The sequence below is a fragment of the Bombus huntii genome, chromosome 12, assembly GCF_024542735.1.
Source record: "Bombus huntii isolate Logan2020A chromosome 12, iyBomHunt1.1, whole genome shotgun sequence".
Classification (NCBI taxonomy): Eukaryota; Metazoa; Arthropoda; class Insecta; order Hymenoptera; family Apidae; genus Bombus; species Bombus huntii.
In genome coordinates this window covers 11,943,887-11,970,034 of record NC_066249.1, presented here as the reverse complement: position 1 = coordinate 11,970,034, position 26,148 = coordinate 11,943,887, and the positions used below count along the sequence as shown (strand labels likewise).

Sequence of the window (26,148 nt, the reverse complement as noted above, 5' to 3'; positions counted from 1 at the left end):
CAACTCCATTCATTTTAAATAACCTAAACGAAAAATATGATAAAACGATTACTATCCTATCAATTCTTAATGACAATTTCAAACTGAAACGTTCAAAGCGTATCGTCTCATCCGATCATGTACATTTCATTCCACGTTTTTAACTTAGTTTTTCATATGAAATAATCTATTCGCGTCCTGCCACACTCTCTATAGTAATTTCTCTCATAATGCTCATAAAATCCTCTATATTCTATACTGTATACGTACAATCGACTCTAACGGTTAGCTTTGTTCTAAATGACACTACGATAAAACGATTACTATCCCATCCATACTTAATGACCATAATTTCAAACTAAAACATTCAAAAACCATCGATCATCCAGCACGCATGAACTACAGTTTCAGCCGATAGTGGGCGATGACTATCAAAGCGGCGTTTGCACTTTGCCGAGGCAACACTGGCCGAGTCAAAGCGTTCAATCAATGTCGATGACGATGAGCCCACCGATACTCTACACTGGTGTTGGTGTCGTCAGCAGGACCTGTCCCAGCGGCACCTTGATGACCAAGGACATGGAGGCGAGGATTCCAGCGCAGTGTTGCATTCAGTCGCAGAAAGATGGCAAGATAAGCACACCGATCGTGATGGCGAAAAGGGAGAGCTCCGTGTGACATTTTTGTCGCTCGCAGACCAGCCACGTGTGAGCAAGCATCGTTTGACGTGTTGTTTCTCGAGCCGCGTATCAGTGCCGAAAGTTTTTTGGTAACAGGTACACGCAGTTGACGGCATCGTTGGAACGTACGGATGGATAATAAAAGTTGTTCCGTGTCGAACGTGTTCTCTGTTACAGTAATCGGGAGCCACAGACGAGGTACAAAAGGATCGCTGATCCTTCCGATTACACCGAGCGAATCTTTTCACGAATCTAGCGTTAGTAATCTTTTTCCTCCTACTATCGTGTATTGTAAGCAAGTAAACAAATCTATAAATAAAGGTGGAGGGAGGTATAGCCAAATGGCGGGGGAGAATTACGCGACCTTGAAAATATCAGAAGAATCGTTACCTATTATAACAGGGTACTTCACGAAGATCGTTAATTTTGAGAGACAGCTCGGATGGTTAATGGTATTCTTCTTCGACAGTTAACGAGTAAAGAGCATAGTCGTATCATCGATCATTTACGACAAACAGACCCTGTACATTCCTCGACCAAATCAAGCGTATCGTTTGGGAGCCTAGGAGACGTTCGACAGTTGCGTATACGGATGCGATACGAGCGAAGAATGGAGCTGATACGTACAGATTCACACGCAAATCGGAAACGAGGCCGGTTGTATTTCGAACGAATTTATTTCCTCCCCAGCGATAGCATCGCGTTTACGTCTCTCTGTTCGATCAAGTGCCCTTTTTACATTGAACGGACGATTCTCGAGCCAGTGTGAATACATTTAAACAAAAGAGAGAAAGAAAGAGAGAGAGAGAGAGAAGAGAAGAACAAAAGAGGAGACAAGCAAAAGAGAGAAATGTCGGAGATTACCGTGCGTTGTAAAAGGCGTGCATGTGCAACCGGGAACGAATTATTGATAGAGAATATACTTATACATATGCACGGATTTCGCACGTGCTGTACATATACCTTGAATACGGAGGATATTTTATACAGATTGCTATAGTATAAAGATGAAACAAACAAAAAAATAGATATGAAAAAGAGATAACAATTTATTCCCACTTTTATTATGGTAAAAAGGGGAAGAAAAGAAAATAATGAGGGAGGAAAAATACACACTGTACAATTAATTCGTTTAGTCGTTGTAAGTATAAATAATGTATATGAGTATAAAAATCGGTCGAGGCAGCCAGAATAACGTACACTGAGGATGCCCCACGATGTGACGAGATAGGAAAATTAAAACAGTCAATGGGAACAAGAATTTCGTGTGCGTGCGTGTTCGACGTTAAATAGGGGTGGGGGAGGGAAAAAAAGAAACGAGGACACAGAAGACATATCGTTCAGCTTTCCATCACCGAAAAAATTGAAATTAACGACGAGACGTTAGAAACAAGTTGTATCGAGCGCGAAAGGAAGAAAAATGTAGGAAAAGGAAAATTGAAAAAAGAAAGAAGAAAGGAGAACGAACATAAAGAGATCCCCATTGCTTTCGTCAGTATGCAGTATTCTGGATTTTATTGTAAAATTACGGTATCTGTATGATGTATAAAGTAACGATTTTCCCTCTGCGTAATGGTTTGAGGTGAAAGAAAACATAAAGAGGGGGAAGGAAACGAATGGAACCTCGTCTTGCTCTTAAAAATTGTACTATTATCTGTTTCGATACTTGGTAAAAATTTCGAGTTGCTTCTTCCTTCGGAAATCGTCGATATTTATTTATGGTAACTTACATGCAGAAAGTTTGACAAATTTCATTATTACTATTATTATTTTTTTATTGAAAGAATGAATAAACTCAGCAGAAGAGAGTTCTTTTTTTAACTCATATTACCTTAATATTTCTATTATAAAAGATCATACTCGATATATTTTACGAGCATCGTTGCGAAATTTTCTGACTGTAAGTTGTACCATGACGATCGAACGAAAAGGTTAAAGAATATAAGGAATTCTCCATACAAGATTAACTCAAGGATGGTATACTTTGACAAGTGGTAAGGAAAGTGTGTTACGAGTATGGCTTTTATCCACAGATCGCAACTAGAAGCTCGTGCGAGAAAAGAGAAAAGAAGTGTGTATAGCTTCCTTAATTGTTAAGCTCTTAAAACTGCAGAAGCGAGAAAGAGAAAGCTTTCCGCTTCGCTCTGTAAATGTCTGCACTTTTCCCTAATAAACGATAAACACATCTGTGTGTATGCGTGTATTTAAACGAACCCGAAGAAAAGATTAGAAGAAGAGAAGGAAAAGACGCGGAAAAACCTGGACACTCAGTATGTATAAGTAATTCGGTGTGACACGGTGATAGGAAATGGCGGACAGTGGTTTTTCACGAGTCACTCGTGTAAATACAATTATCGAAAATTAGACGTTTTCTCGAGTCCTCTAGATGAATGTGTTCTTTCGATCGCTAGTCGTTAAGTTTTATCCTTGAAGTCACGGTGTCTGACTTTAATATTTAAAAAGATTTAAAAAAAAAAAAAGAAGGATGAATATGTCTCGCGCCGAAAGTGAAACGCGCGAATCTCGTTATTTATTATTGCCATTGATGGAATTGATGTTGGCTCATAGCCAGTGTACTAAGGGGAACTCTACTAATCGTTACGAAACGCCTATTTCACCTTGTATTAAACATTTAACGCTGAAAGGCTGAACAGAAAACAAAAAAAAATCTACACGAACTCATCCCGGCACGATAGTGGCGTGCTAGTATCGTTTCGACGACAAACGATCCCGGGACCTTAACGAGTTTCGCTAGGAGCGCAATAAATTTTCAAAGCAAACTGCCAATAAATCTTTTGATAATTTATTCGAGTACAATTCTCTGTAATTGTATCGACGAAACGGTCTAAACCGGACGGTATCGGTATCGACTGGGATTTCTTTTCACCATCATGTTCTATTATTCGAGAAAACGCATTACTATAGCGGAAACAAATCGCTTTTAGTTCCCCTTTTCATTTTTCTTTTTTAAGGTCGACCAACATGTATGCTGCGTTGCTCGGAAAACAGGCATTCCAAGTCGATAACCAAATTAACCAAATGAAGTTTTGCAAATTTTTAACGTAACGTATTCCTGCGTGTATAACGTCTTTGGTTCGTCGAATCAATACTATTACGATCCTCCTTCTCGAACCCGGTACAGAACATCAAGTCACGAGGCGCCGGCCAGATGGTATCTGCAAGATAATCGTCGTCATTCTGGATATTAAAGGCGTTTCTTGGTATTGCGCGAGGCTGCTCTTCTAGCGCAGAATCATTTGGTCAGTATGCGAAACATCTTGTGGTCCTCGTGTATGTAAATTGTATAAATCGTCGAGACTCGTTGGAAAAGTAGCTCCCTCGAAATGACTGTGTAATACATATATCATTCGTTTAAAAACCTGATCTTTGTTTCGGCTATTAATTCGTTGTGTTATTTGTAAATGGCAAACACTTGCTTTCGTTTGTAGGAATCGAAATGTGATGAGAAATGAATATTCGAGTTATGAAATACGGTTCTCTTGTTGATTTGCGCTTAACTGTGTTATACAGGATGGGAAGTAATTCGCCGGCAGTAGAATCCAAAAAGAAATGATATCTCGAGCAAAGACCAATTAATGACTTTGAATTTTTGAGGAAATCGATCGTAAAAATTCAAGTAGGTACACGTGCACTTAAAGGAACTTTCGATTTGAGTCCAGGTGTATTTGGTAAATTTTACGAATAATCAACAAGTTTGTAAGCCATTCACTGCCGGGCAAATTTAGAGCATGTTATCCTGAGCGCCAAGATTTTATTTTCAAGAAAACATGAAATTTCATAAAATCTATATATTATTATATAAATATTATTATGTATAAAATATTATTATATAAAATTTTCGTTTCCAAACTCAAATTCCAAACTCAAATTTAGACCGTCACCAATTGCAATCAATCTAAATTTGTAGCGCAAGGTACGAGATATCTCGTAGTTGGCAGTGAATGGGTTAAACAACATCTAGCGTAAAAAATCTTTACCTCGGAAGCTTTGTACGAGATACCATCTACTTTTCTACACCGCGAATCATATTCCATTTTCTTCCACGAATAATGAATATATTATAAACGATCTAAGAGATGCTATATTACACGTTGTGTGTTACTTTATACCTGTTAAAACGGTAGGATATCCCGTTTAAAATGAGAAATTTGCGTATTATTTGTTAGTTAATGTATGAAAATTTGATTGCGTTTCCACAGAGAAATGTTTATTGGAATTCGCGTGATGACCACAAAATATCCAATAATACCGACCAGCGTTTACACACCAATTTGCTTCGTTACTATGTATCTTATAGTAGCCAGGGATAAGAGCCAAAGAAATCTTTTTAAACTAATAAAAGTAAATGAAAGCACCGTTTCAGCCGTATATCGCCTGTACATCTTTAACGATTGAGTCTGACCAGCTGCTTTCGCGAAGGAAAACCAAAAGAAAAAAAAAGTGAAACCATTTGAATGAAGTTTGTATATGTAATTAGTTTAGCGATATCCGACACAAATTTCATGTACCCCATAAAAAGAGACGTTTTTTTGATATTGTAAATACTCTGAAATAAATAATCGTTTTTATTCAATCAATCCTTCTTCTTTCTGTTAATAAAACTTTGCTAGAAATTTATACTATATATAAAAATTTTACTCGTAAATTATCAACAGACAATTAATACAAATGATGTTATTACCTGAATAAAGGTTAATGAATGGAACTGTGGAATATATGTTCAAATACTCTTCAACAGTTAAAATCACAGGGCTTTCTGCATTCAATAAATATTCTAACAACGTACTCTCGGGATAAAGTCGTGTAAGTTTGTCACTCAACGATCTTATAACTTCCTGTATCGAAACTGACTTTTTAAGAAAAAGATTTTCGTTAGTTTTAAAACCGACCAATAAACTTAATCATCGCATCTATGAAACGAGCAAACTTCACCTATTAGTTCATTAACAGAAGAACTTACGCGATCGTGATGTGTGTTTGAGATATGATCACACAACATATATACTTTATTGAAACAGTTTAACATTTGCTGTTGGATATCATCCAATTCGTATGATTTTAACGGCTGTATTAAAGTAGGTGGTATTATATACGCGTGGTACCACCCCGTAAAAAATCTCTGTAAATTCCAATTGAAAAATCTTATTTTCTTCCTTTTTTATTTATTGTAAAAGCCTTACTTGATGGACATGATGATAAGTTGGAAGAAAAATTGCTTTTCCTATTTTACAATCCTCTGTTTGGTTATTGTACAATACTTTGAAATGCCTATAAATTATATCTTCTGGCGCCTATGTTAAGAGAATCTATTTTTTAGTTTTAAGTTAGTTTTAAAAGAATCCACTTTTGTTTGTGAAATCACTAATGTGTCTAACCAAATTCAAATCTTTAAATTTAATTTAAAAATAGAAGTTCCATTCACACACCTCTAATGCGTGAACGTAATAATCCGGATAAATCAGAAATAATCCACTAATGGAATTATTCATATAATCTGCTTGCAAGTCCTGTATTATAGATTTCATTTTCTGGAAATTATATTTTTTATACGGATAGTAAAAATACTGTATGATATTACACTATTTCAACGTCTCCTATAATTAACGTGTATGTCATAATCTATACTAACTCTACTAATTTCATACCTTTTCTATACTCGTATCTGTACCAATATATGCTCCAACATACACAACGCGCGTTATATATGAAACCTACAAATAATACAATGTTCTTAAATTGTTCTAGAATGTACAGATTCGAAAATTTGAATCGATGAGAGTAGATGGCGCTTCGGTATGAATTAGTATATTCAAACAACGAAAACACTAACTTATTTGTACTTTGACAAAATGCCTAACTATACTGTTATCTTCGTATTCTACGTAAATACACTAAAGGATTAATAATTAAATTAAGTTAGAGCTTTACCTTACCAGCAGCACGAAGATTTTTCCTGATGACGTCCAGCAGGCTCTTACGAACAGGTTCAGTTACACGTTTCATAGTGTATGATGATTTAAATGAATTCTTTTAGCCGTTACTTACAACACAAAACAAAATTGAATAACTTTACGGATAGTTTGAACATATATAACTATAAAACTGCTTTGAACCGTTAAAATTTCGCGCACGTATTAATCTCGTGACAAAGCTACCAAATATTTCGAAGTCAATTGACGGATGTTCGTAACTACTACGTTAATTGTTCAACTATGTTTTAGTTGCCTTTTTCAATACTTCAATTTTATTAAGAAATATCGTTTAATTTAAATAATAAATTAATGAAATAAGGAATTTTTATGTATATAATTAATGTATGCTGGTGCAGGAGTATAATAATTTTTAAAATTTTAGCTTCTAATTTGACCAAGATTGCCTTTCCGCTTTATAAATTCAATATTATTTGAATTGAAGAGTTCGTTATATTTTAGTTTAGAGGAAAGTGAACTTCTTTATCTCTGTCGTGAATGTATTTTATTTTAATTAAATACGAATATGTCATGTAGTAATAAAAAGTAATGTTCGCTAAAATCAGTCAAAATGTATATATACAAGTTTCATAACAGTAATACTTACGCATAATTAACTATTGCTGTTTATTACCATATCATTATAATGACGGTAAATACATGTCTGGAAATATCTTAGTTCTATGAACTCTCCTTAAAATAAAAATATTATTCTCAAGTGCATAAAAGGTAGCATATCATATTCTTTGAATTAATTTTTTAAATCATTCAACATAAGAATATAAAGTCATTTGTCTTCGCATTTTTTAATGTTACCAAAAATTGAATAGCTGTGTTACTTTTTTGCCTTTGGATACTCTAAGATTGGAGGTGGAGGTGGTGTTGGTTCACTAGGATTTCCCAACCAAACAGATTTACTAAAACGACCTTTTATAACAGGTGCCTGCCATTTATTGCTGCACATAACTGTAACTGTAGGCTTCTCTGCAGTGACAGTTGCTATAGTTACTGCTCTGAAAGCGAAATAAAATTTATTTAAGCATTAGTCATCAATATATAATTAAAATATACTACAAACAGAACATAAATCTTGATTAAAATAACAGTAAAAAACTTACTGTAAGGTAATCTACTATTACCAAAAACGTAAAGGACTTATCAACAATTATTTTCCATTGAGAATTATTCGATACTTCAAGGTAGGTAAAAATAAAAAGGTGTATTGTAATATATATTCAGCATTTATTAATGAAAAAAATACGTTACAAATTGAATGAAATATATGTCTTTTGTAAAATATTTTTCAAAGTGTACATATATAATAATTCAATATTTACAATAATTTTAATGCTGAGCAAAACTGTATATATGAGATTAACACACCTAAAATTTATCATTTAATGAATTTTGTTATATTACAAGATATAAAACACTCTCAATTAATAATCTCTTTAACAATATATTCCTTACTAATTCCAAATAGCAAGGTACCGCTCTTTTTGAAGTAGCAATTTGTTTCAAATGGATATGAATAGACAATAAAGTTATTTTAATAGTTATTATATATAAGATAGGATTTATTATAAATGTTTCTAGTGGAACATACACTTTATACTTATTTTATTCAACAAAAGAATACAAATTACTAAATCAATAGGGTAATGTACGGTGCTATGAAATTATAATTAATAGAAATCTATTTAACTACTAAAAATAAAAGATGTATAATTTTGTTAAAAAAATAAAGATAATTCTCATGATAGAAATACAAATTCACTATTTCTCACAAAATGTGTGCACATTGTACGAAATAATAAACATGAAACGACTAAGTATGTTAAAAAATAAATCATTTTCTCTAATGCCAAGGCACTTGGTTTGGATGACTGATGGAACCCAATTTGTAGTACCTTGTTGTAGAAGATGTTTGTTGTATTCCTGTTGAATGATTGGGTGGTGTTGCCGCTGTAGAAGTTTCAGCACTTTGAGCAGAGGTACCATCACCTTTCAACACAGCAACACATTTCCAATTATTAATATAATTATCTTTCCATAATCGAACGCAACCATCATCTCCTGAACTTGCTAGAATAGTTCCCATAATGTTCCAACACACTCGCCATACAGTAAAATCATGATCAGAGAACTGTGCTGCTACATTAATTTCAAACCGTGATGAACCACTTTGTGCATTATCCCTATATTAATAACATCTTCATGTAGTCTCTTATACACATCATGTTTGTACGAATTCTAAAACTTATACTCACACCATAGGTTTTAATATAATTATTTGCACATCTTTTGATGCAATAGCTAATGTGTGAAAACTTCTACCTAAATTTGGAGCGAATGCTATATCATGAATAGGATCTATGATATTTAATGTTTGAGTTTTTGTCCATCTTCTACTACTTTCAGAATATTCATATATAAAAACTTTTCCCTCGGATGATGGATTTGGATCATCACTTCCAACTGCTATCATTGGATGATGTAACCTAATGTGAAATAATGAAATATTTGACACCTATATCTACAATACATATTATAGGAATTCAATAGCAATTTATTATACCTTGAGAGAGATGGATTCCATGAAAGACAACTGCATTGAAGTTTACAACTAATATCATGTTGTAGAGTCCATTGACTTAGATTCATAACATCAGGTGCTTCATATATCCTAATTACACCGTCTTCACTACATGTAGCTAACAAAAGTCCTAAAGTTTTAGGTGCAAATTTCACATCTGTAACAGACTTTCTGGAATCTACTAAGTTTGTTCTCCTAACCCAATGTCTCATGCCACGTTCTCCTGGTCCTGATCCTTCTCCAACTAAGTAAAATTAATAACATAGTTATTTGTTTATTAGTTAATCACAAAAATAGTAGTTCTACCTATCTCTTCCCATACAGCTGCTGTCCTATCAAAAGAGCATGTTGCTAGAACTTGACCGAACTCTGGATGCGCCCATGTTACTTTCCACACAGACCCACTGTGTGCTTTCCAAGATGCAGATAAATGCCAATTTCCATGTTCGTCTTCATCCCAGACCTATACAAATTTCATAACCCTCATATATGACTATGATAATGTTACTGTGTATGAATACAAACGACAAGAGTATAAATCTCACTTTCACATATTGATCACTAGAACATGTTGCCATTCGTTGTCCATAAAAATCATAAGCAATATCATGAATCAAGTCTTTATGTTCCGCATTAATACTGTGTGCTTCGAACATTTTTGATACGTTTTAGTATTACAGAATAAAATAATATCCAGTAAATATTTATGCGTGCATCGATACACGTAGAGGTTAGGAGGTAAAAACTTGGAAAACTTTTCTTAAAAAGAGTCCACTGTCAAAATATCGGGAAACTAAATTCTTATAATTCAATATTTTATAAACATCAAAATTATATAAACATCATAATTCCAATTCACTAATTTTTTACAATATTTATTTAGCGTGTTTGTATTAGAAAGGAGGGAAAATACTGTACAATACAAGTAATATTACTAACATTCTTTACAATTACTTTAAGCACATAAAGAAAAAATACATTTAAAATTTTTGTGATAGTCAGATTAATGCTAAATCTATCGAAAAACCTTTCCCTTTATTTTTTAAGCTTTGCGTTTTCGGTATATTATTTGAATGAATTTCAATGAACCAGTGCATAAAAGTACATTGTTATTAGTATAGTGAATCAACATATTGTCTTTTGACGTGTATATTGTTAATGTATTTAAAAAAACTTAAAAATTGACTAAATATATTTGCTACGCTAATAAAACATAACAACATATCATAATAATTGTAAATATATTCTAGAAAAAATTAGAATAATCGCGCGCTCATGTATTATCAGAGAGGAGATTTCCTTTTTGGTATTATATTGCTAGTTATATTTTAGCCCTAACTAGTAATATTTGGTAATATTAATTTAAGATATATATAAAATATAATACATATTACTAATATGTATTTATCAATTCATTTTTCAAACACAACGTAAAATACTATATATTTTATAATATTTTGTTATTTTATATTTTTATCTCATAGATATCGACAAGCAAGTCTTCCGGAAAATTCTGTTACAGGTAAAGAGATTCATGATTACAACTCTGTGACACATAATCATCGAGTTGTAGAGTATAACGTGTCAAACCACGTATGTAATTTAAATATATTGAACTGTGTATTATAAAATAATTTTTCAAGGTAATTATGTCCCTTTTGATTAATTTGTCCTTTAAGTATATTTTTTTATTTAATTTTAAACATTTTCTCGTTAAATCAAAGATATAGACCGGTAAGAGTTAATCTCATAACCTTTCAGATGATCACAGATGTACAGTTGGCTGTATTCTGCAACATTCTTGGAGCGACATTATTTTGCTTAGTATTTCTCTTTCACTACGTATATGCTAATTATTCGAAGTAAAAGAGTAACATGTTGCTGAACATAACCTTAATCCGCTTCATCAAACACTAATGCATATATTGATACATTATGTATTGTTTTTAATACTGATAAATATGGTTACTTAAAGTAAATGATATCATGTTGGTAAATATATTGTTTATAAAATAAAAAAATTTTATTTTCTTCATTCCTTGCATAAATAGCATGTAAAACATATACTAATTGTAAAATAAACATTAATGGGTATATAATCAGTAAAATATGTGTAATATAATCAGTAACTATGATAATATATTTTTTCTTTTTTTATCATAAATGTATAACTTCAGCTGTACTTCGGTTTAGAAAACATAAAATTATTGACTTCTTTTATACATTATGGTAGTTTTCGCCATGTGGAATCCAAAAATGCAAGTCTTAACTTTAGGACTCCAGTGGTTCAAGAATTATGATATCATATGCATATAAAATCAAGTGTTTTTAGCGTATTTTTAGCGTTACTTTGATGCTATGTTGGCTTCTATGCATGATTGGTCCAATAACTGGAGTCGCTGTATGTATACAAATGAACGTGGGTGCATTTGCGGCGGGATTTTAAATCGTGAGTCATGAGTATTGGATTAGGTTTGGGCAGGTTTAGGTTATGCTCCACTCTTCTGCCGCCGTTACGTTAGAACAAGCTAATATTCGGCGAAAGTCAGTCCAATACTCATCTGTACTCGTAGTACGGATTAATGAGATGATGAATAGAAGTGTGGAGGATTAGTCGTTATTTGGTTGAGCGAAATAACAAAAGCGAAATATTGCTGTCGCAATCCGTTAAATATATTTTCAAATAAATAAATAAATTACAGGCGAATTGTGAGTCGTTGGTACAAATATAAATTGCGGAATAAATACCCGATAAATACTCGGAGAAACTCTGTAGATCACTTCGAAACTTGTTTACACTTTGATGCTCTTCGGATACTGTTCGATGAACTCTCACGTTCGTGATCGCGTCCGTTTATTTATACTGGTGGAAAATTTGTATTCGACTACGTTTGACGGTTGTATGTAGCGGCGACATTGTTTTGCCCGGAGTTTATTGATCCTTACAATACTTGTAACCTAACGATCTTAATACTCCGAGGCAAAACAACAACAGAATTTGAATTGTCCTGACTCGCGTGCCACTACAGAAGTAATATAGCATCATGCTAACCTATAAAATACGCTAAAAATGCTCAATTTTACGTACGGATAACTCTTGAACCGCTTGATTTCTAAAGTTAAGACTTGAATTTTTGAATCCTACGTGTCGAAAACTATCAAATAACAAAAAAAGTTAACTTCTAACTAAATAAAATTTTCATTCACTCAAATAAAATAAATAATAGATATAAGATATAGGAATATATGTGAATATGTATACATGTAGACTAGTTCCTATCTTCAGACTGTTTCAAGATGATGAAGTTGGTCACTTGCAGCTTGTAGCTTGCAGCTCATAATTGTACATAGTCAATCCATGTACATATTATGTCTCTTGCATACATAGCTGCGTATAGAAAATTCACAATATAGTTTTGGACATTTAACGTGTAAATTTAGAAAAGTTAATCAACAATGACTGACGATTCCAATGGAGAATCCACATTCGAATTTGTCGAAAGAAGGACAGATGAATCGTCTACATCTGGAGAAATCGTAAAAACAGGTAAGAATGAAAGGCAAAACATAAACACCTGCGTATCTGTCAAATTCCTTCGCAAGTAAAAAGATTCATGTTCACTCTAATTGGCTGCTAGTTTTCCGTGTAGTGCAAAAGATTTTGGAGGAAAACTATAAAAAATTAATTCTTGAGAAATATAATAAACATAAAAATATTATAACATAAAATGAATGTAATTATGTATCTTATGGTAAAACATTCTATGATATACTATTTAAACGAACAATAAATTTTATTTGGTAAATAGGACAAAAATAACTTATTACTTGATGAAGGTTTGTTTATTTATTCAGATACACTAATGTATCAGGACAATGTGTCATTTATATAAGTAATATAAATAATGTAATTTCCAGATTCTTTTAGCAGTTTGTCTTCATCAACATCTTTATTAATGCCATTAGGTGTGTCAACATCTACAGGAAATTTGTTATCAAATGTACCACCACCTAGTGCATTGCCTATTTTTATTTCAAACCCTGGAACATTGTTATCAGAAAGGCCTAATAATTTAGAATCATCTTCACAAAAGAAGCTTCATGAACAGGAACCTAATAAATCAATGTTAAATACTGTTATTCAATCTAAACCATTGCAGCAAGAAACACATCAAGTAATTACAACTCCTATTGTTACTCCGTCCATACAAAATGTACAAACTACAGTGCCATCAGAAAATATAGTCCAAGATTCAGGAATGGTTGGAGGTGGTCTACTGTCATGGGTTAAAGAAACAGTAGTAAATAGTAATGTATTAAGCAAAGTTGCAGAAAAAGCAAAGAACAGTGTTAATACTATGATCACAACATTAGATCCTCAGATGCGTGAGTTCATTTGTAAGTAAGAAAGCTACTAATCCTGACATGCAAGTAAAAGCAATTTAATCCTTTTCTATTTTGTAAATTTCTTGATCATTTCTCCTGGCTTGAGTGTTTTGTCAATTTCCTATCTAAATGTATGTCATTGTATCTATTAGATTATATTATTGCATCATATCTGAAAGGAACATATATATGTACTGTGTTATTTTTGGATGATCTAAAAACCAAACTTAATTTAGTGAACTGTGCTGTGTGCTGTTTATCTGTCATTTACAAAATATTTTTCCTCCTTATTTTTCATTTATTAAGTAGCTGAAATTATAACATTTATATATGTGAAATTGTGTTCCAAATCACATATAAAATAGAGTGATTGTTCAATTTGCATTACAAATAAAGTGATAATTAAAAATAGTAATTAAAGTAACTTTATAAGCAAAATTTTCATTAACATATGCCTATGCACAGTGTTGTGGAGAAGTAATTGTTGAAAACAACTTGTAATAATTTCATTGTATTTTAATAAAATGGCAATTAAAATTTGAGGAACAATATATAGATTCTACACTATTTATATGTGAATGTAAATAGCAACATCGTGACTGTGCAACATGTTAGTTCATTTACAAACATATATGCAGGCTCTGTGGAAAATATACTTTTCAGATTCTGGTGGTGATATGGAGATTGTAGTTGCATCAGATAAAGATGTTAAAATAAGTTCTGTTCGTCAGGCTTTTCAAACAGTTTTTGGGAAGGCAACAGTAACGTGAGTAATAATTATGAATTGTATTCATTTAATTCTATACTGTTATATTTTCATTAAAAGAGTTGATTATTTTGTAGTGGTATATCAGTGGAAAGTTCAGCTGTAGCTGCTCAACCAGTTGGTTTTGCTGCTGGTGTGAAAGGAGCAGAAGAAAGAATTAATTCTGCTCGAAATATTCCGACTCTTCCAAAAGATATACCTATAATTGCAGTAGAAAATTTTCTGTTAGAAGTTGGTGAAGATAAATGGTATGATTTAGGGGTGATACTTCTTAATGATCCGAAACGTAATGTGAATTTGCAAACGTTCACTCAAATGACTCCAGTGCCAAGTCAAATAGTAACAATGGCACAAGAAGCCACACCTGAAGATTATCCTCTTAAATGGTCTGGATTGTCAGTTACTGTTGGTAGTTTAATGGCAAACAGTTTACAGGTTGGTATAAATAAAGTAAACACGGTAATTGTATAATTATAATTCTAAAAAAGTAATATATCTTTGAAGGTTTCTCACAATGAATGGCATCATGCACTTACAGGAATTTCCAGAAGAGACATTATACTTTTAGCAGCTCAATCACTAGCTGGCATCTACAAAAACACAATTAATCCCATCTAAATTTTTATGAAAAATACATCGATGCAATTTATCAATGAATTGCGTTTTTGTAAATGCAACTATAATAATTTATAGAGTAACTTGAATCAATTATCAAAATTTATTTCTTAGACTCTTACTTTTTACGAATAGCTAACATTTCATCACATTGTTGAATCCAATTCAATTAACGTAACATACTTATTAAATTAGTATTTATAAATTAAGGAAATGTATTTTAATTATATGTGGTAATATGTACAAAAAATTAATGGAATGAAGTCGAAATATATAAAAAAAATAGGTTTGGTATGTTGAATGTGATTATTTCATCACATATGAATTATTAATATTAGATGTATTGACACTATAGTATATTTTATTAAAATAAAATCATAATTTATACACAATTTGAACATAACTTTTTTTTACTTGTCTTAATTCTATCAGATTTTGGAATGGTTGGGTATTTTTAACAAAGACAATAAAAACACTTCCTCTCGTAATTTCATTTTTAATTTCTTGATGCATTTCGTTTCAATGAGTACATTGCTGTTGTAGATTTTTTGTTATCAATAACTTCGAAATTCGTCCAATCATTTGAAAATATCAACAAAAAATTAAAACTAATTGTGGTAAAAAAGCAATGTAAAAAATTACAATCTTTTGTTTTCATTTGTTATGTGAAATTGGCAATAAGTTACCACCACAATAAAAATAACAATTGAATTCTTATCTGATGCTGATATGCTAAAAACGTAAAGCCACCGGGATCTTAATAACACGTGGCATGTTTAATTAAATAAATGTATAAAATATTTCTCCTTGCGCCAACATGCGTACTTTCCATCATAATTACAATTTATTGTTTTTTTCATATTTATAATCATGTATTTCTCATGTTTCTTTGCGCAAAACAAAGTTCATAATAAACCGATGTAGATTGTATACGGTCCGAGCAATATTAATTGAATTACAATATTTAAATAGATATTTAAATATGGTGCGCGAATCTATGGTTACAATTTGTCAAGGTATGCATTCAAATCTGGGAGACCTTCCTTCAATCCTTTTCTTTTACGTGTTTCCTGTAAGAACAAGGATTATTACACTTAATAGTAGTCAAATGTATCACGTCTCACAAAAGGAAGATATAAATTTGTATGTTTCCCTATTCAGGTATACTTGAATATGTCACTAGAATACCAAAACAAAAAAACAGTTTCTTTTCCACGAGATTAAAAATGGCAATGTATTGACATTTACTCATTACCATCAGTTATGACCGTGGGTAATTATAAATATTACAGAACAGATAAATTACCTGCACAACTTGATAAGGTCTAGAATTAGGTTCCATTGGATCACCGGGCAAGATCTGCCAATGATCGAATACACATTGAGGGAAAGCTTGTCCGCCGGTGTTAGAACGCAAGTCGGCAGTAAAACCAAAGGACTCATTAACTGGAAGATATGCTTTAACTACAAACATAGGTGTACCAGCAATCTGTTGTTCTTCGAATACGTGACCTCTTCTTCGGTTAAGCACACCATAGATACCACCGACAGCTGTTTCAGGGCACTATGACAATTTTATTACATTAGAATACAAAAATTTAACATACTAGTTATAAATTCTTCAGTAAATCATAAAACTAAATTTACCTGAATTTCGCATAAGTAAACTGGTTCCATAAGTCGAGGAGAGGCAGTGAGAAGACAAGCATAAAGGCAACGTCTTGTGGTAGGAATAATTTGACCACCACCTCTATGAATAGCGTCAGCATGTAACGTCACATCGTGAATGTTGAAACGCACACCTCTCAAGTTTTCTTCCGAAAGAACACCCTGTGAAATAATTATAAATAAAAAACTATTTCTGAATATCTTTTTCATTAATCTATGATATTATACCTCTTTCGTAGCCCATTGGAATCCAGCTACAACAGAATCCTTAATTTCGTTAAGATACTGTACTCCTTTCGTACAATCTACAAGAATGTTGGGTCCAGTTCCATCAGGTCCAAAGCACCAAATCTTCCTAGCTTCGGTTACATCGTAGTCATATTTTTCGTTCAAATAACGAGCACGTACTTTGAAGTCATCCCTTGGATTAACTTCACCCTATAAGATTATAAACATTTAATAGAAACAAAACAAAAATATCAATTATAAATTTTTATAGAATGGGAACATACACTATCGATATCTTCAGCGAGACCATCAGGCATAGGACACGCCATCATGAATAACCGATTATGCTTATTAGGTGATTTTGAAAGACACATCTGATTCGATTGTTCCGAAATTGTTTCTCTGTAAGAAACAACGGGATCCGATTTCTTAATGGGTATACAAGCATGATCTTCTTCCAAATCCTTTAAACAAATTTCAAGGTGCAGTTCTCCAGCACCAGCAATAATGTGCTCTCCTGATTCTTCAATAATACATTGTACCATAGGATCTGATTTCGCCAAACGTTTAAGACCTGAATACGAATTATTTTGTTAAAAAATATTAACGCTTTTATTAAATAAAATTTAGATGACGATCACTTTCAGATTTTCAATTAAAATCACGGTTTATCATAACCCAATGCTCAAAATAAGGTTTCATCCTTATTTATACATTAAATTATAACAAATTATATTAAATCAATAAATAAATGTACCTTCAACTAATTTAGGTAAATCTGCTGGATTTTTAGGTTCAACAGCAACACGGACGACAGGTGAAACCGAAAATTTCATAACTTTCATATTGTGTGCATCCTTAAACGTAGTAATGGTACCAGTCTTCACTAAGAATTGATCAACGCCAACAAGTCCACAAATATTACCTGTTTTGAATGATAAAAATAATCTGTTGTAATTACATTTTTTATACGAAACAACATTTTAACATTATCAATTTAAGCGTCAGTTGGCCGTTCTATTGTCATTCAGAAAAGGTCAGAACAAAAAGTAAATAGAAACAATCATCATTGTACTATTACTTGAAAAGATTTGAAACCAAATGAAGGATTTACTGACCAGAAGGCACATCTTCAATCGCTTCAACGTAACGTCCCATCATCAAAATTGTACGCTGGATAGCTTTCTCATAAAGATCTTCTTTTTTACCCGGTTGGAAATTAGGTCCCATAATACGTGCTTTCATTCCAGTGCTCACTTTCCCAGAGAATACACGACCGAAAGCATAGAAACGACCTTTGTCGGAGGTCGGTACCATTTTCGAAACATACATCATGAGTGGCCCATTCGGATCGCAGTTCTGTAAAATAAGATTCCAATCGGATATGAAATCAACAAGTTCACTTTAAAGCTGAGTTAAAAATTAAACTATACATATATCAATCAGTTACTACTCATATCTACCATATATAAGTCAGAACAGGTCTGTGAGATTTTCATCATATATAATAAAACTAATTAATATTTTTTATCTTAAAATTATATTATTTATACATACCTTAATACCAATTGCAGCCTCGTCATCAAGCGGACCTTCATACAACATTTCCATACGATATTTCTGCGCGGTAACAGGGGATGGCAAATGAATAGCAATCATCTGAAGCAAAGCTTCTCCAGCTGGTAACCATGTTCTCATGACAACCTAAAACGGATTATTATACTGATATATAATCACTCATGATATTTATTGATTAGTTAATTAAAACTAAAGTATTATCAGAATAAAATATTATCGGTCAAAGAAATTCTGTAGAGATGTCAGAAAAGTTTTTTTTTTTAGAAGTCATCATAAATATTTCCAAAACATTGAAATGAATTAAAATGATAGTTTTATATAGAAAAAGTTACCTTAAGAAGAGCTTTGCCGTCTTTATCTTTATCTTCGGGTTTTAAAACAATTCCTAATTTTTGCAGCAGGTTGTCCGCTTCATCTTTTTTGTAATTCATTATACTATCAAATACCTGTTTTAATTTTGATTGTTATTAGTAAAAAAAATGAATATTTATTTATTATAAGTAGTTAATGATTAACATACCTTATAAATTGGATCTAAGACGTACATGCAAAAGGATCGTTTATTGTCTGTTTCCTTCTGCTTGCTCCACTTCTTAGTTTTGGGGTTAAAGAAAGATTCTCCCCATAATCTATTCATAAGTTTTACAACATCAATTTTAAATTTCTCAGCATACATTTCAGAAAATTGTTTTAATGTAAACGCCCAACCATGAAGACCAGAACCAAAACCGACTGAACCTTTACTAGGATCTACCTATTTGCAACAAACATAATAAGAATATTAATATAAACGTAAGAAACAATGTTACATAGAAATAAAATTAATTCATTTACTTACTCTAACTTCACCCATAGGACCATCATCGTCCGAATATGTTGCAATAATAACGTTAACGTTTTCAACAATACGTTGGAAAGTTTGATAAAGATCTTCACTATCAAGCTGAAGTTCTAAAAGTGCTCTGTCCATTTTGTTCATGAACAACACTGGCTTTATACGTTCAGCAATAGCTTGACGAAGTACAGTTTCCGTTTGCACACAGACACCTTGACAAAGTATAAAAAAATTATGATTTTCATGAAACTATAAAAAGAAAACAAAATTCTTTCAAGTAAAATTGTAGCAATTGTGTCGTAGCGTGCTGGTCTCGGACATAAGGATAGAGGTCCACCAACAGCGTTTAAACACAGCTGCTATCATTTTAATCTTCTTCCATTGATGCACCATCAACACTGTCCATGTGCATCAGTCAGTTTAACCAACTGATATACTACAGAGTAACGCTTTTTGTGCTGGAAGGGGTATTAGTTTAATTCAAATTACATCATTTAAAGTACACACCAGATACACAATCAACAACCACAAGAGCTCCATCAGTTACTCGAAGAGCAGCAGTTACTTCACTGGAGAAATCAACATGGCCAGGTGAATCAATAAGGTTAATCAAGAAACCTTTTTCATCCTTGTCACGTTGATCAGGGTTTGTAATGAAAACTAAGTCTTTCTCTTCAAGTGCAAAGAACATAGAAATAGCTCTGCAATTAAAAATATTACTTGCAGGTAGGCAGTTAAAAACACCAACTGATAAGATTAAACAGATTAAACTTACGTGGATTTAATAGTAATACATCGTTCCTGTTCATCCTTGCGAGTATCTGTAAATCTGGTTTCACCAGCTTTAGCACCAGCAATAATACCGGCCTTAGACACAAGGGAGTCAGTCAAAGTTGACTTTCCATGATCAACATGCGCAATGACAGACATATTTCTGATGTTTTTCTTTTTGTCCATCATAGCACGTATCTCATCTACCGTGAAGTTCACCTGTAACAAATAAAAGACTTTTTAATACTAAATATATAGGTTTAACATAATTGTAACTGATTAAAGTTGATGAAACTGATTACAACATATTGATTAAAATTTTCTTAATCTAAAATGGCATATTCCACAAATTATTTTTTAATTTTATGCTATCAAATATATTATTTTCTTAATATGTTTTCAATATTTTCCTAAAATATGGAATATAAAGTTTGAAAAACAATTTTATCTCAGATAAAGGAAAAGATAAAATGATTTTCATACTGACCATATTAAAATCAAAGCTTCATAAATCTTGACAAATATGATCAATATTATTTAGAATAGAGAGAATTATATTCCTGTATGAATACTTTTTTTTGTTAGAGCTTGACCCTAAAGTGTCACAACTTCTTCATTTTCTATATACAGTGTGCAAGGTATTCGACGTGTTTTTTTGTGCAATGATGCTTGTTTGGATTGTTCCCGCAAAGTTCCCAATTCACCAAAAACCATCGAGAACATTTTCTTGAAGACTCACGATGTTTCGAGAGCATGCTGCGATTTGTAACAAGAGACTACAAAACTCCATGACACGTTGCCTCTTGAACAAGAGACGAAACATATTTGAACTTCGAACATAGGGTAACTTTGAAGCATTGTGTCGGAAAATTTTTCAGGAATATTTCGCCAGAATTTTTGCTGAACCTTCAGAGATTTTAATCTTGGCATATCCATCGCGAGCCTCAAAATTCATCTTCAAAGGGAGTTGCGCAATCCCAAGTAATCCGCCAGTTTTCAATTTTTCCGAACCCAGGTGACACTCGGTCTTCAAAAATATTCATACCTCTGCACTCCATACATTGTACAGACTTACAAATTCGTTTTACTTTGGAAAGATTATACTCACCATTTTGGATGTAATCCGATTTCCGTTGGCCTTAACAGAAATATACGTGCAGCAACAATGGCGGACTCCCTAGGAAAGAACAGGAGTTCTGTGAAAGGAACGAACGTTTCGTACACGATAGAGGGCGTTCCTTGTCACGCGTATTTCGTGTTATGCACAGGGCCAATTGGAATTTTGTAATCCCTACCACGTGGCTTAATTTGCGCGCGCAGGTTACAACCGATTGTAGATGAGTTTAAAATGCAATCCGTTAATCTGTAGTAGTATAACAGCTATTGTTGTGCTCAGTGCTGCCATCTAATAATTTAAATTAAAATTGAAACAAAAAAAGGATTGATAATGAAACGAATGTTCTTCTAATTTATTTTTTTCTTCGTTTGTTGTAAAGATTATTGAAGTAAAATTGTTTCATTTAGTGTTAGTAAAATTTTCGTATGAAGAGAGAAGGAGAAGCAGAAAAAGAAAGAAAACAATTCAAAGGTTACGAAAAAAATATCGCTTAGATATGAATACGTTCATGAATCATTGAATATTATTTTCTTATTCTACCTTAGATGAAATATTCATATAAAATACTGCATTGGTTCAACAATAAAGTTATATAATCTATTATATTAGACATAGGCAAGTGTACAAAAGACATATAATTACGTACATATTAAGAAAATAGAAACGATTGTGCGTTTTCTTGTAAAATGATTACTCTTAGAAACATTAATTTCGGTGCAGTGTACATTACATCGTATATATTACATAATATGGTGTTCCACTCTTACAAAAAATAAATACACCATATTTCTATTATTAATCTTTTTGCTCTATCTATATGTCGGAGAAGAGTCAGGAATAGGGTTGTGGCCGTTTGATAAATCTTCATTGAAATTGGCCATCGTTGTGGTATAACAAAGGTACGGTCTACTAACACGAGTATGGATACTACCGACTCGACAATCAACCGCGGCGATTGAGCACTCGCGACACTAGTGATAATGGTCTTAGGTTCGATAACGAATCCGCGGTCAATGGAATGATAAATATCCTTGATCACAAAATGTAACTCAAACGTGTAATACTCACAGATCGTAAGGCGCTACTCTCTTTGTCGATGAGATCGCAAGAAAGAATGACTTTTCGTCCCAATGATGCCACAGAGGAAAACTATGATGGGATGTGTTTAAGGATACGAGTTCATCGGATTCGTTGAGCATAGCCCTCGTTCAGAAAGTAAGGGAAATTGACGTCGCTGTCAATTAGTCAATTTGGGACAAAGACTGCCTGTCCGTTTGAAGAACCTTAATTACCAAAAACCTAGGTTTTATAGCGGGTCCTCAGGCTAGCTGAACTTGTGCTGTGTAAGTGCATCAACATTTGGTATTCATTGTGTCCGAAAGAACCGTTGGAATGTTTTACTGTCAAGTACCTCTATGGATATTTCTTTTAATGTCTTTGTTAGACGAAGCGCGCGTCTTGAGCGCGTAACTTGAGCCCAAGTTTATTATCACAAATCGCAAACAAGTACAATTGGGTAGAATGACGGCGAATTGTTTAATTACAGCTGTAAACTTTAATTGTAGTTTTACGGATTTTCCCGAAGTTCCAGAGGGAAGGCTCCAGAGGGTGTCCTTTCATCTCCAACACGGCCATCCTGACTATCACACGTCCCCGTGTGTAACTAAAATATTGAGTTTTTCCAATATTAGATTCGGTACAAATAACATTATTTACAACTTAACTAAATCAAGGGTCCGGTTTAACAGCAAATTTTGTTCAGAGATTTGGTAACAAAAGGAATAAGAGAAACAAATTAATGACATCATGATTGGTATTCAAAATGCTAATTATATCCTGCAGGTTGTTAATCTGATTGCAATGACATGATGGACCATTCTCGATTTCGCACCCAAGTGAATCTCGTTTTTCTGGATCGCACGACCGCCCAGAGTTTTATTACATTGTCACCCCATGAGCATGTGAATCTAACACACGATCCGACAGGCTTTCTAGCATTATCACTCAATGATACATTTGATCCATTGCACGGCCTTCCTGACCTTTCTTACATTATCGCTCCGAACACATGTGAAATCCATCACACGGTCACATTGAGCTTTCTTACATTACTCTGCTAGGCGTTATCGTCATCGTGCTTGTGATCCTCCGAGATCGGGATACTCATATCGCCATGGTCACTGTTCTCGCCATCGCTACAGACGTCTAATTCAATAGGAACACAACTATCTGGAATTTTCCTCAACCTATCATGACCATATTTATAGGATCGTTTACCGTCTACTGTTTTCAAAACATATCTATATCCTTCCAAAGTTTCTGTTATTACGAATGGGCCTCTAAATTTCGGATCTAATTTGGTCTGGTTTCATCTTTGCGTAATACAAAATCACCAAAATTAAACCTAACTACTTTAGCTTTAGTTTTGTCAAATCCACCTTTATCGTACCTAGCACTAATTTCTAGATTCTCTATTGCCTGCTGCCTTACATCAAAGATATCTACTTCTCTCTCTTCGATATTATCGGGTATCAATGAGTCATAAGGTCTTTGCTGTTCTACCAATAAATGGTTCCAATGGGCTCGACTTAATCACGCGGTTGGTGGTGCAATTCAAAGCCAACTGTATTTTGCTAATCGCGTCTAGCCACGATCGCTCAGTCGTTTCTATGATTGTGAACATAATTTTCAACGTACCCGTAACACGCTCTACCTGTCCGTTGGGCCTACTCGCACCGGTTGAGATTAAGTGGAGTTTAGTGTTTACCTTGGCAGAAATCTTGAAATTCTTTACCCGTATGACACCTCTCTTGATCCGCTATTATCCGGCAAGGGCTGCCGAATAAAAATATAGCATACTTAAGTGCTTCAACGGTACTAAGGGAATCCATTTTACGAGTATGATGCAGATATGCGAATTTAGTGAAGACGTCGACCAAAACGATGACATATCCTTTCGAATCACTTTTACCGTTTAGTTTGCCCGTTATGTCCACGTGAACTGTATGCCAAGGTATGCTGGTCTTAGGTATAGGATGTAATTCAGCTTGTATTTTACCTGAACTAGCCTCCGAAACTCGACAAGCACGACTGTTCTCTACAAATTTACGAACATATTTCGCCATTCCTTCGAACCAGTAATACTCGTACAGTTTCTCGAGCGTTTTATCTCAACCTAAGTGCATAATTGACTGATGCACGTGGTTATTAACGGACCACCTAAAACCTCTTGGGACTATAGCAAGCAGAGAGTTCTGCCTTTTCTCTGTATTTTACGATTAAGGGTACCGGACCGTAATTCATACGTATTCGCGATATCTTTCGTGAATTCCTCGTTTTGCAATTTATTGGCGATCTCAGAAATTTTTGGGTTAAGACGTTGTTCCGCTAATAGTCAAGCTTCAGAAATTTCGGTCAGATTGATTTCCCTCTCTACGACTTTATTGGTCGTACGGTGATCCAAGTCTACGGGGTTTCGCGAGAAGAAACCTACGTGGGCCTTTCGTTTACCTCCTTGATACATAATGTCGAAAGTAAAAGTTTGTAAGTAAGCCCACCACCTATAAACCCTGTCATTTAAATTTACCCCATTACTAGATGCCTTCAAGGAATTACAATCAGTAACAACAAGAAATTCTCGTCCATGTAAATAGTCCGTGTCCTATATCAAGAAGACTAGCAAACCTACTATGGAAAATATTCCACCGATAAGAATTATAAACAAACAAGATCAATATTACATACACAAAACAACAGATACATTAAAAACAAGTCAACCAACAAACCAAGGGCAGGACTCCTCAGCCACAATAGAAGTTGACATGGAAAACAACAAAGCAACAACTCAACAGGACGAAAGCTGGAAGGTAGCCAGCTATAACAAAAAAAGAAAAATAACAGCCAACCTACTTGAGCAAAATACCTGACCTGCTAGACTTTGCAGTTACAAAGGGACTAAACCCAAATAAACTAAACATAGCACCCAGCCTCGAGCTTAGCTCCGACCATACGCCCATAATAATTACATACAGAAACAAACCAATATTTTACAGCAGCACAGAGAAGCTATGCAATAAAACCACCAAATGGCAAATATTCAAAGAAATAATAGAGAGCAAAATCAGTTGCAACATCCCACTGAAAACACCTGAACACATCGATCAAGCAGTAACAACACTCACAGAAACTATCCAAAAAGCAGCAAGGGCAACCATTATACCTGAAACAACCAACAGACAAACAAAAACAGTTCCACTAGACATCCTCGAAAAAATTAGAGAAAAAAGAAAAGCGAAAGCAAAATGGCAAAAACACAGAACAAAAGAAAACAAAAAAAACCTAAACAAACTCACAAAAGAAATAAAAAACAAAATAAAAGAGCACAACAACAACGAGTTCACAAAGTTCATCGAGTCACTACCTGCTCACGAGAACTACAACTACTCCCTATGGAAAGCCACAAAAAAAATAAAGAAGACAACAAAAATGGTACCAGCAATCAGAAGAGCAGACAACACATGGGCAAGAAACAACGAAGAGCAAGCTGAAGAACTTTCCAACCACCTATGCAACACATTCACCCCACACAACATCAACAACAGCAACCACAATAGTCATACGAACGAGGATGCGCTAACTACTAGTACACCAACTGACAATCACTACACCATACCCAAAGCAACAGCACAAGAAATCAGAGATATAATTGAGAAGACAAAAAACAATAAAGCGCAATACTAAGAATACAATATTTTCCAAAAGCTTGGAAACTGGCACAAATCATAATGATACCCAAACCAGGCAAGGACCCACACGAAACCAAGTCCTACCGACCAATCTCACTACTTCCGGTGTTCTCTAAGATACTAGAGAAAATAATCTACAACCGGATAAAACCAATAATAGAGAAGAACCATCTAATACCGGATCACCAATTCGG

General features: G+C 33.6%; 6 protein-coding genes across 10 annotated transcripts in view; 3 read left to right on the top strand and 3 right to left on the bottom strand.

The window, feature by feature from the left end:
- Nucleotides 1-5,253, top strand: part of LOC126871900 (neural cell adhesion molecule 1) — a 297,362-nt gene extending 292,109 nt beyond the window's left edge. The window contains exon 14 of the mRNA XM_050631230.1: nucleotides 385-5,253. Coding sequence (XP_050487187.1) covers nucleotides 385-657 — 273 coding nt within the window. The 3' untranslated portion in view covers nucleotides 658-5,253. The remainder of the gene's footprint in view (nucleotides 1-384) is intronic.
- On the bottom strand, nucleotides 3,441-6,683 carry LOC126871990 (uncharacterized). Its single transcript, XM_050631416.1, has 6 exons — nucleotides 6,609-6,683; nucleotides 6,326-6,391; nucleotides 6,107-6,208; nucleotides 5,861-5,971; nucleotides 5,641-5,799; nucleotides 3,441-5,530 (listed from the first exon to the last, which is right to left on the bottom strand). Exons 1-6 carry the CDS (start codon nucleotides 6,681-6,683, stop codon nucleotides 5,315-5,317), a joined length of 729 nt encoding a protein of 242 aa, XP_050487373.1. The 3' UTR covers nucleotides 3,441-5,314.
- Nucleotides 6,684-7,201: 518 nt separating this feature from the next.
- On the bottom strand, nucleotides 7,202-10,328 carry LOC126871902 (nucleoporin SEH1). Of its 3 annotated transcripts, XM_050631233.1 has the most exons (7): nucleotides 10,185-10,328; nucleotides 9,791-10,019; nucleotides 9,552-9,708; nucleotides 9,228-9,489; nucleotides 8,920-9,150; nucleotides 8,560-8,847; nucleotides 7,202-7,662 (listed from the first exon to the last, which is right to left on the bottom strand). In XM_050631233.1, the coding sequence occupies exons 2-7, from the start codon at nucleotides 9,899-9,901 to the stop codon at nucleotides 7,485-7,487; spliced, it is 1,227 nt and encodes a 408-aa protein (XP_050487190.1). In that variant the 5' UTR covers nucleotides 9,902-10,019; nucleotides 10,185-10,328; the 3' UTR covers nucleotides 7,202-7,484. The 3 variants fall into 3 exon arrangements, with proteins under 3 accessions (XP_050487190.1, XP_050487189.1, XP_050487191.1); XM_050631232.1 differs by having other exon boundaries at nucleotides 9,791-10,319; XM_050631234.1 differs by lacking the exon at nucleotides 7,202-7,662 and having other exon boundaries at nucleotides 8,253-8,847; nucleotides 9,791-10,318.
- A 319-nt stretch (nucleotides 10,329-10,647) lies between these two features.
- LOC126871904 (dolichyl-diphosphooligosaccharide--protein glycosyltransferase subunit 4) lies at nucleotides 10,648-11,280 on the top strand. Its single transcript, XM_050631239.1, has 2 exons — nucleotides 10,648-10,888; nucleotides 11,007-11,280. The coding sequence occupies exon 2, from the start codon at nucleotides 11,007-11,009 to the stop codon at nucleotides 11,109-11,111; it is 105 nt and encodes a 34-aa protein (XP_050487196.1). The 5' UTR covers nucleotides 10,648-10,888; the 3' UTR covers nucleotides 11,112-11,280.
- Nucleotides 11,281-11,784: 504 nt separating this feature from the next.
- LOC126871903 (protein PRRC1-B-like) lies at nucleotides 11,785-15,404 on the top strand. 3 transcript variants are annotated; one of them, XM_050631238.1, is made up of 5 exons: nucleotides 11,785-12,792; nucleotides 13,212-13,643; nucleotides 14,295-14,397; nucleotides 14,475-14,832; nucleotides 14,902-15,404. In XM_050631238.1, the coding sequence occupies exons 1-5, from the start codon at nucleotides 12,702-12,704 to the stop codon at nucleotides 15,013-15,015; spliced, it is 1,098 nt and encodes a 365-aa protein (XP_050487195.1). In that variant the 5' UTR covers nucleotides 11,785-12,701; the 3' UTR covers nucleotides 15,016-15,404. The 3 variants fall into 3 exon arrangements, with proteins under 3 accessions (XP_050487195.1, XP_050487194.1, XP_050487193.1); XM_050631237.1 differs by having other exon boundaries at nucleotides 11,793-12,792; nucleotides 13,164-13,631; XM_050631236.1 differs by having other exon boundaries at nucleotides 11,800-12,792; nucleotides 13,164-13,643.
- An 88-nt stretch (nucleotides 15,405-15,492) lies between these two features.
- LOC126871901 (translation elongation factor 2) lies at nucleotides 15,493-21,368 on the bottom strand. Its single transcript, XM_050631231.1, has 14 exons — nucleotides 21,201-21,368; nucleotides 20,097-20,311; nucleotides 19,829-20,022; nucleotides 19,325-19,533; nucleotides 19,007-19,240; nucleotides 18,819-18,932; nucleotides 18,466-18,612; nucleotides 18,027-18,267; nucleotides 17,666-17,833; nucleotides 17,193-17,482; nucleotides 16,909-17,118; nucleotides 16,660-16,842; nucleotides 16,319-16,576; nucleotides 15,493-16,082 (listed from the first exon to the last, which is right to left on the bottom strand). The coding sequence occupies exons 1-14, from the start codon at nucleotides 21,201-21,203 to the stop codon at nucleotides 16,014-16,016; spliced, it is 2,535 nt and encodes an 844-aa protein (XP_050487188.1). The 5' UTR covers nucleotides 21,204-21,368; the 3' UTR covers nucleotides 15,493-16,013.
- Between the last annotated feature and the right edge of the window lie 4,780 nt (nucleotides 21,369-26,148).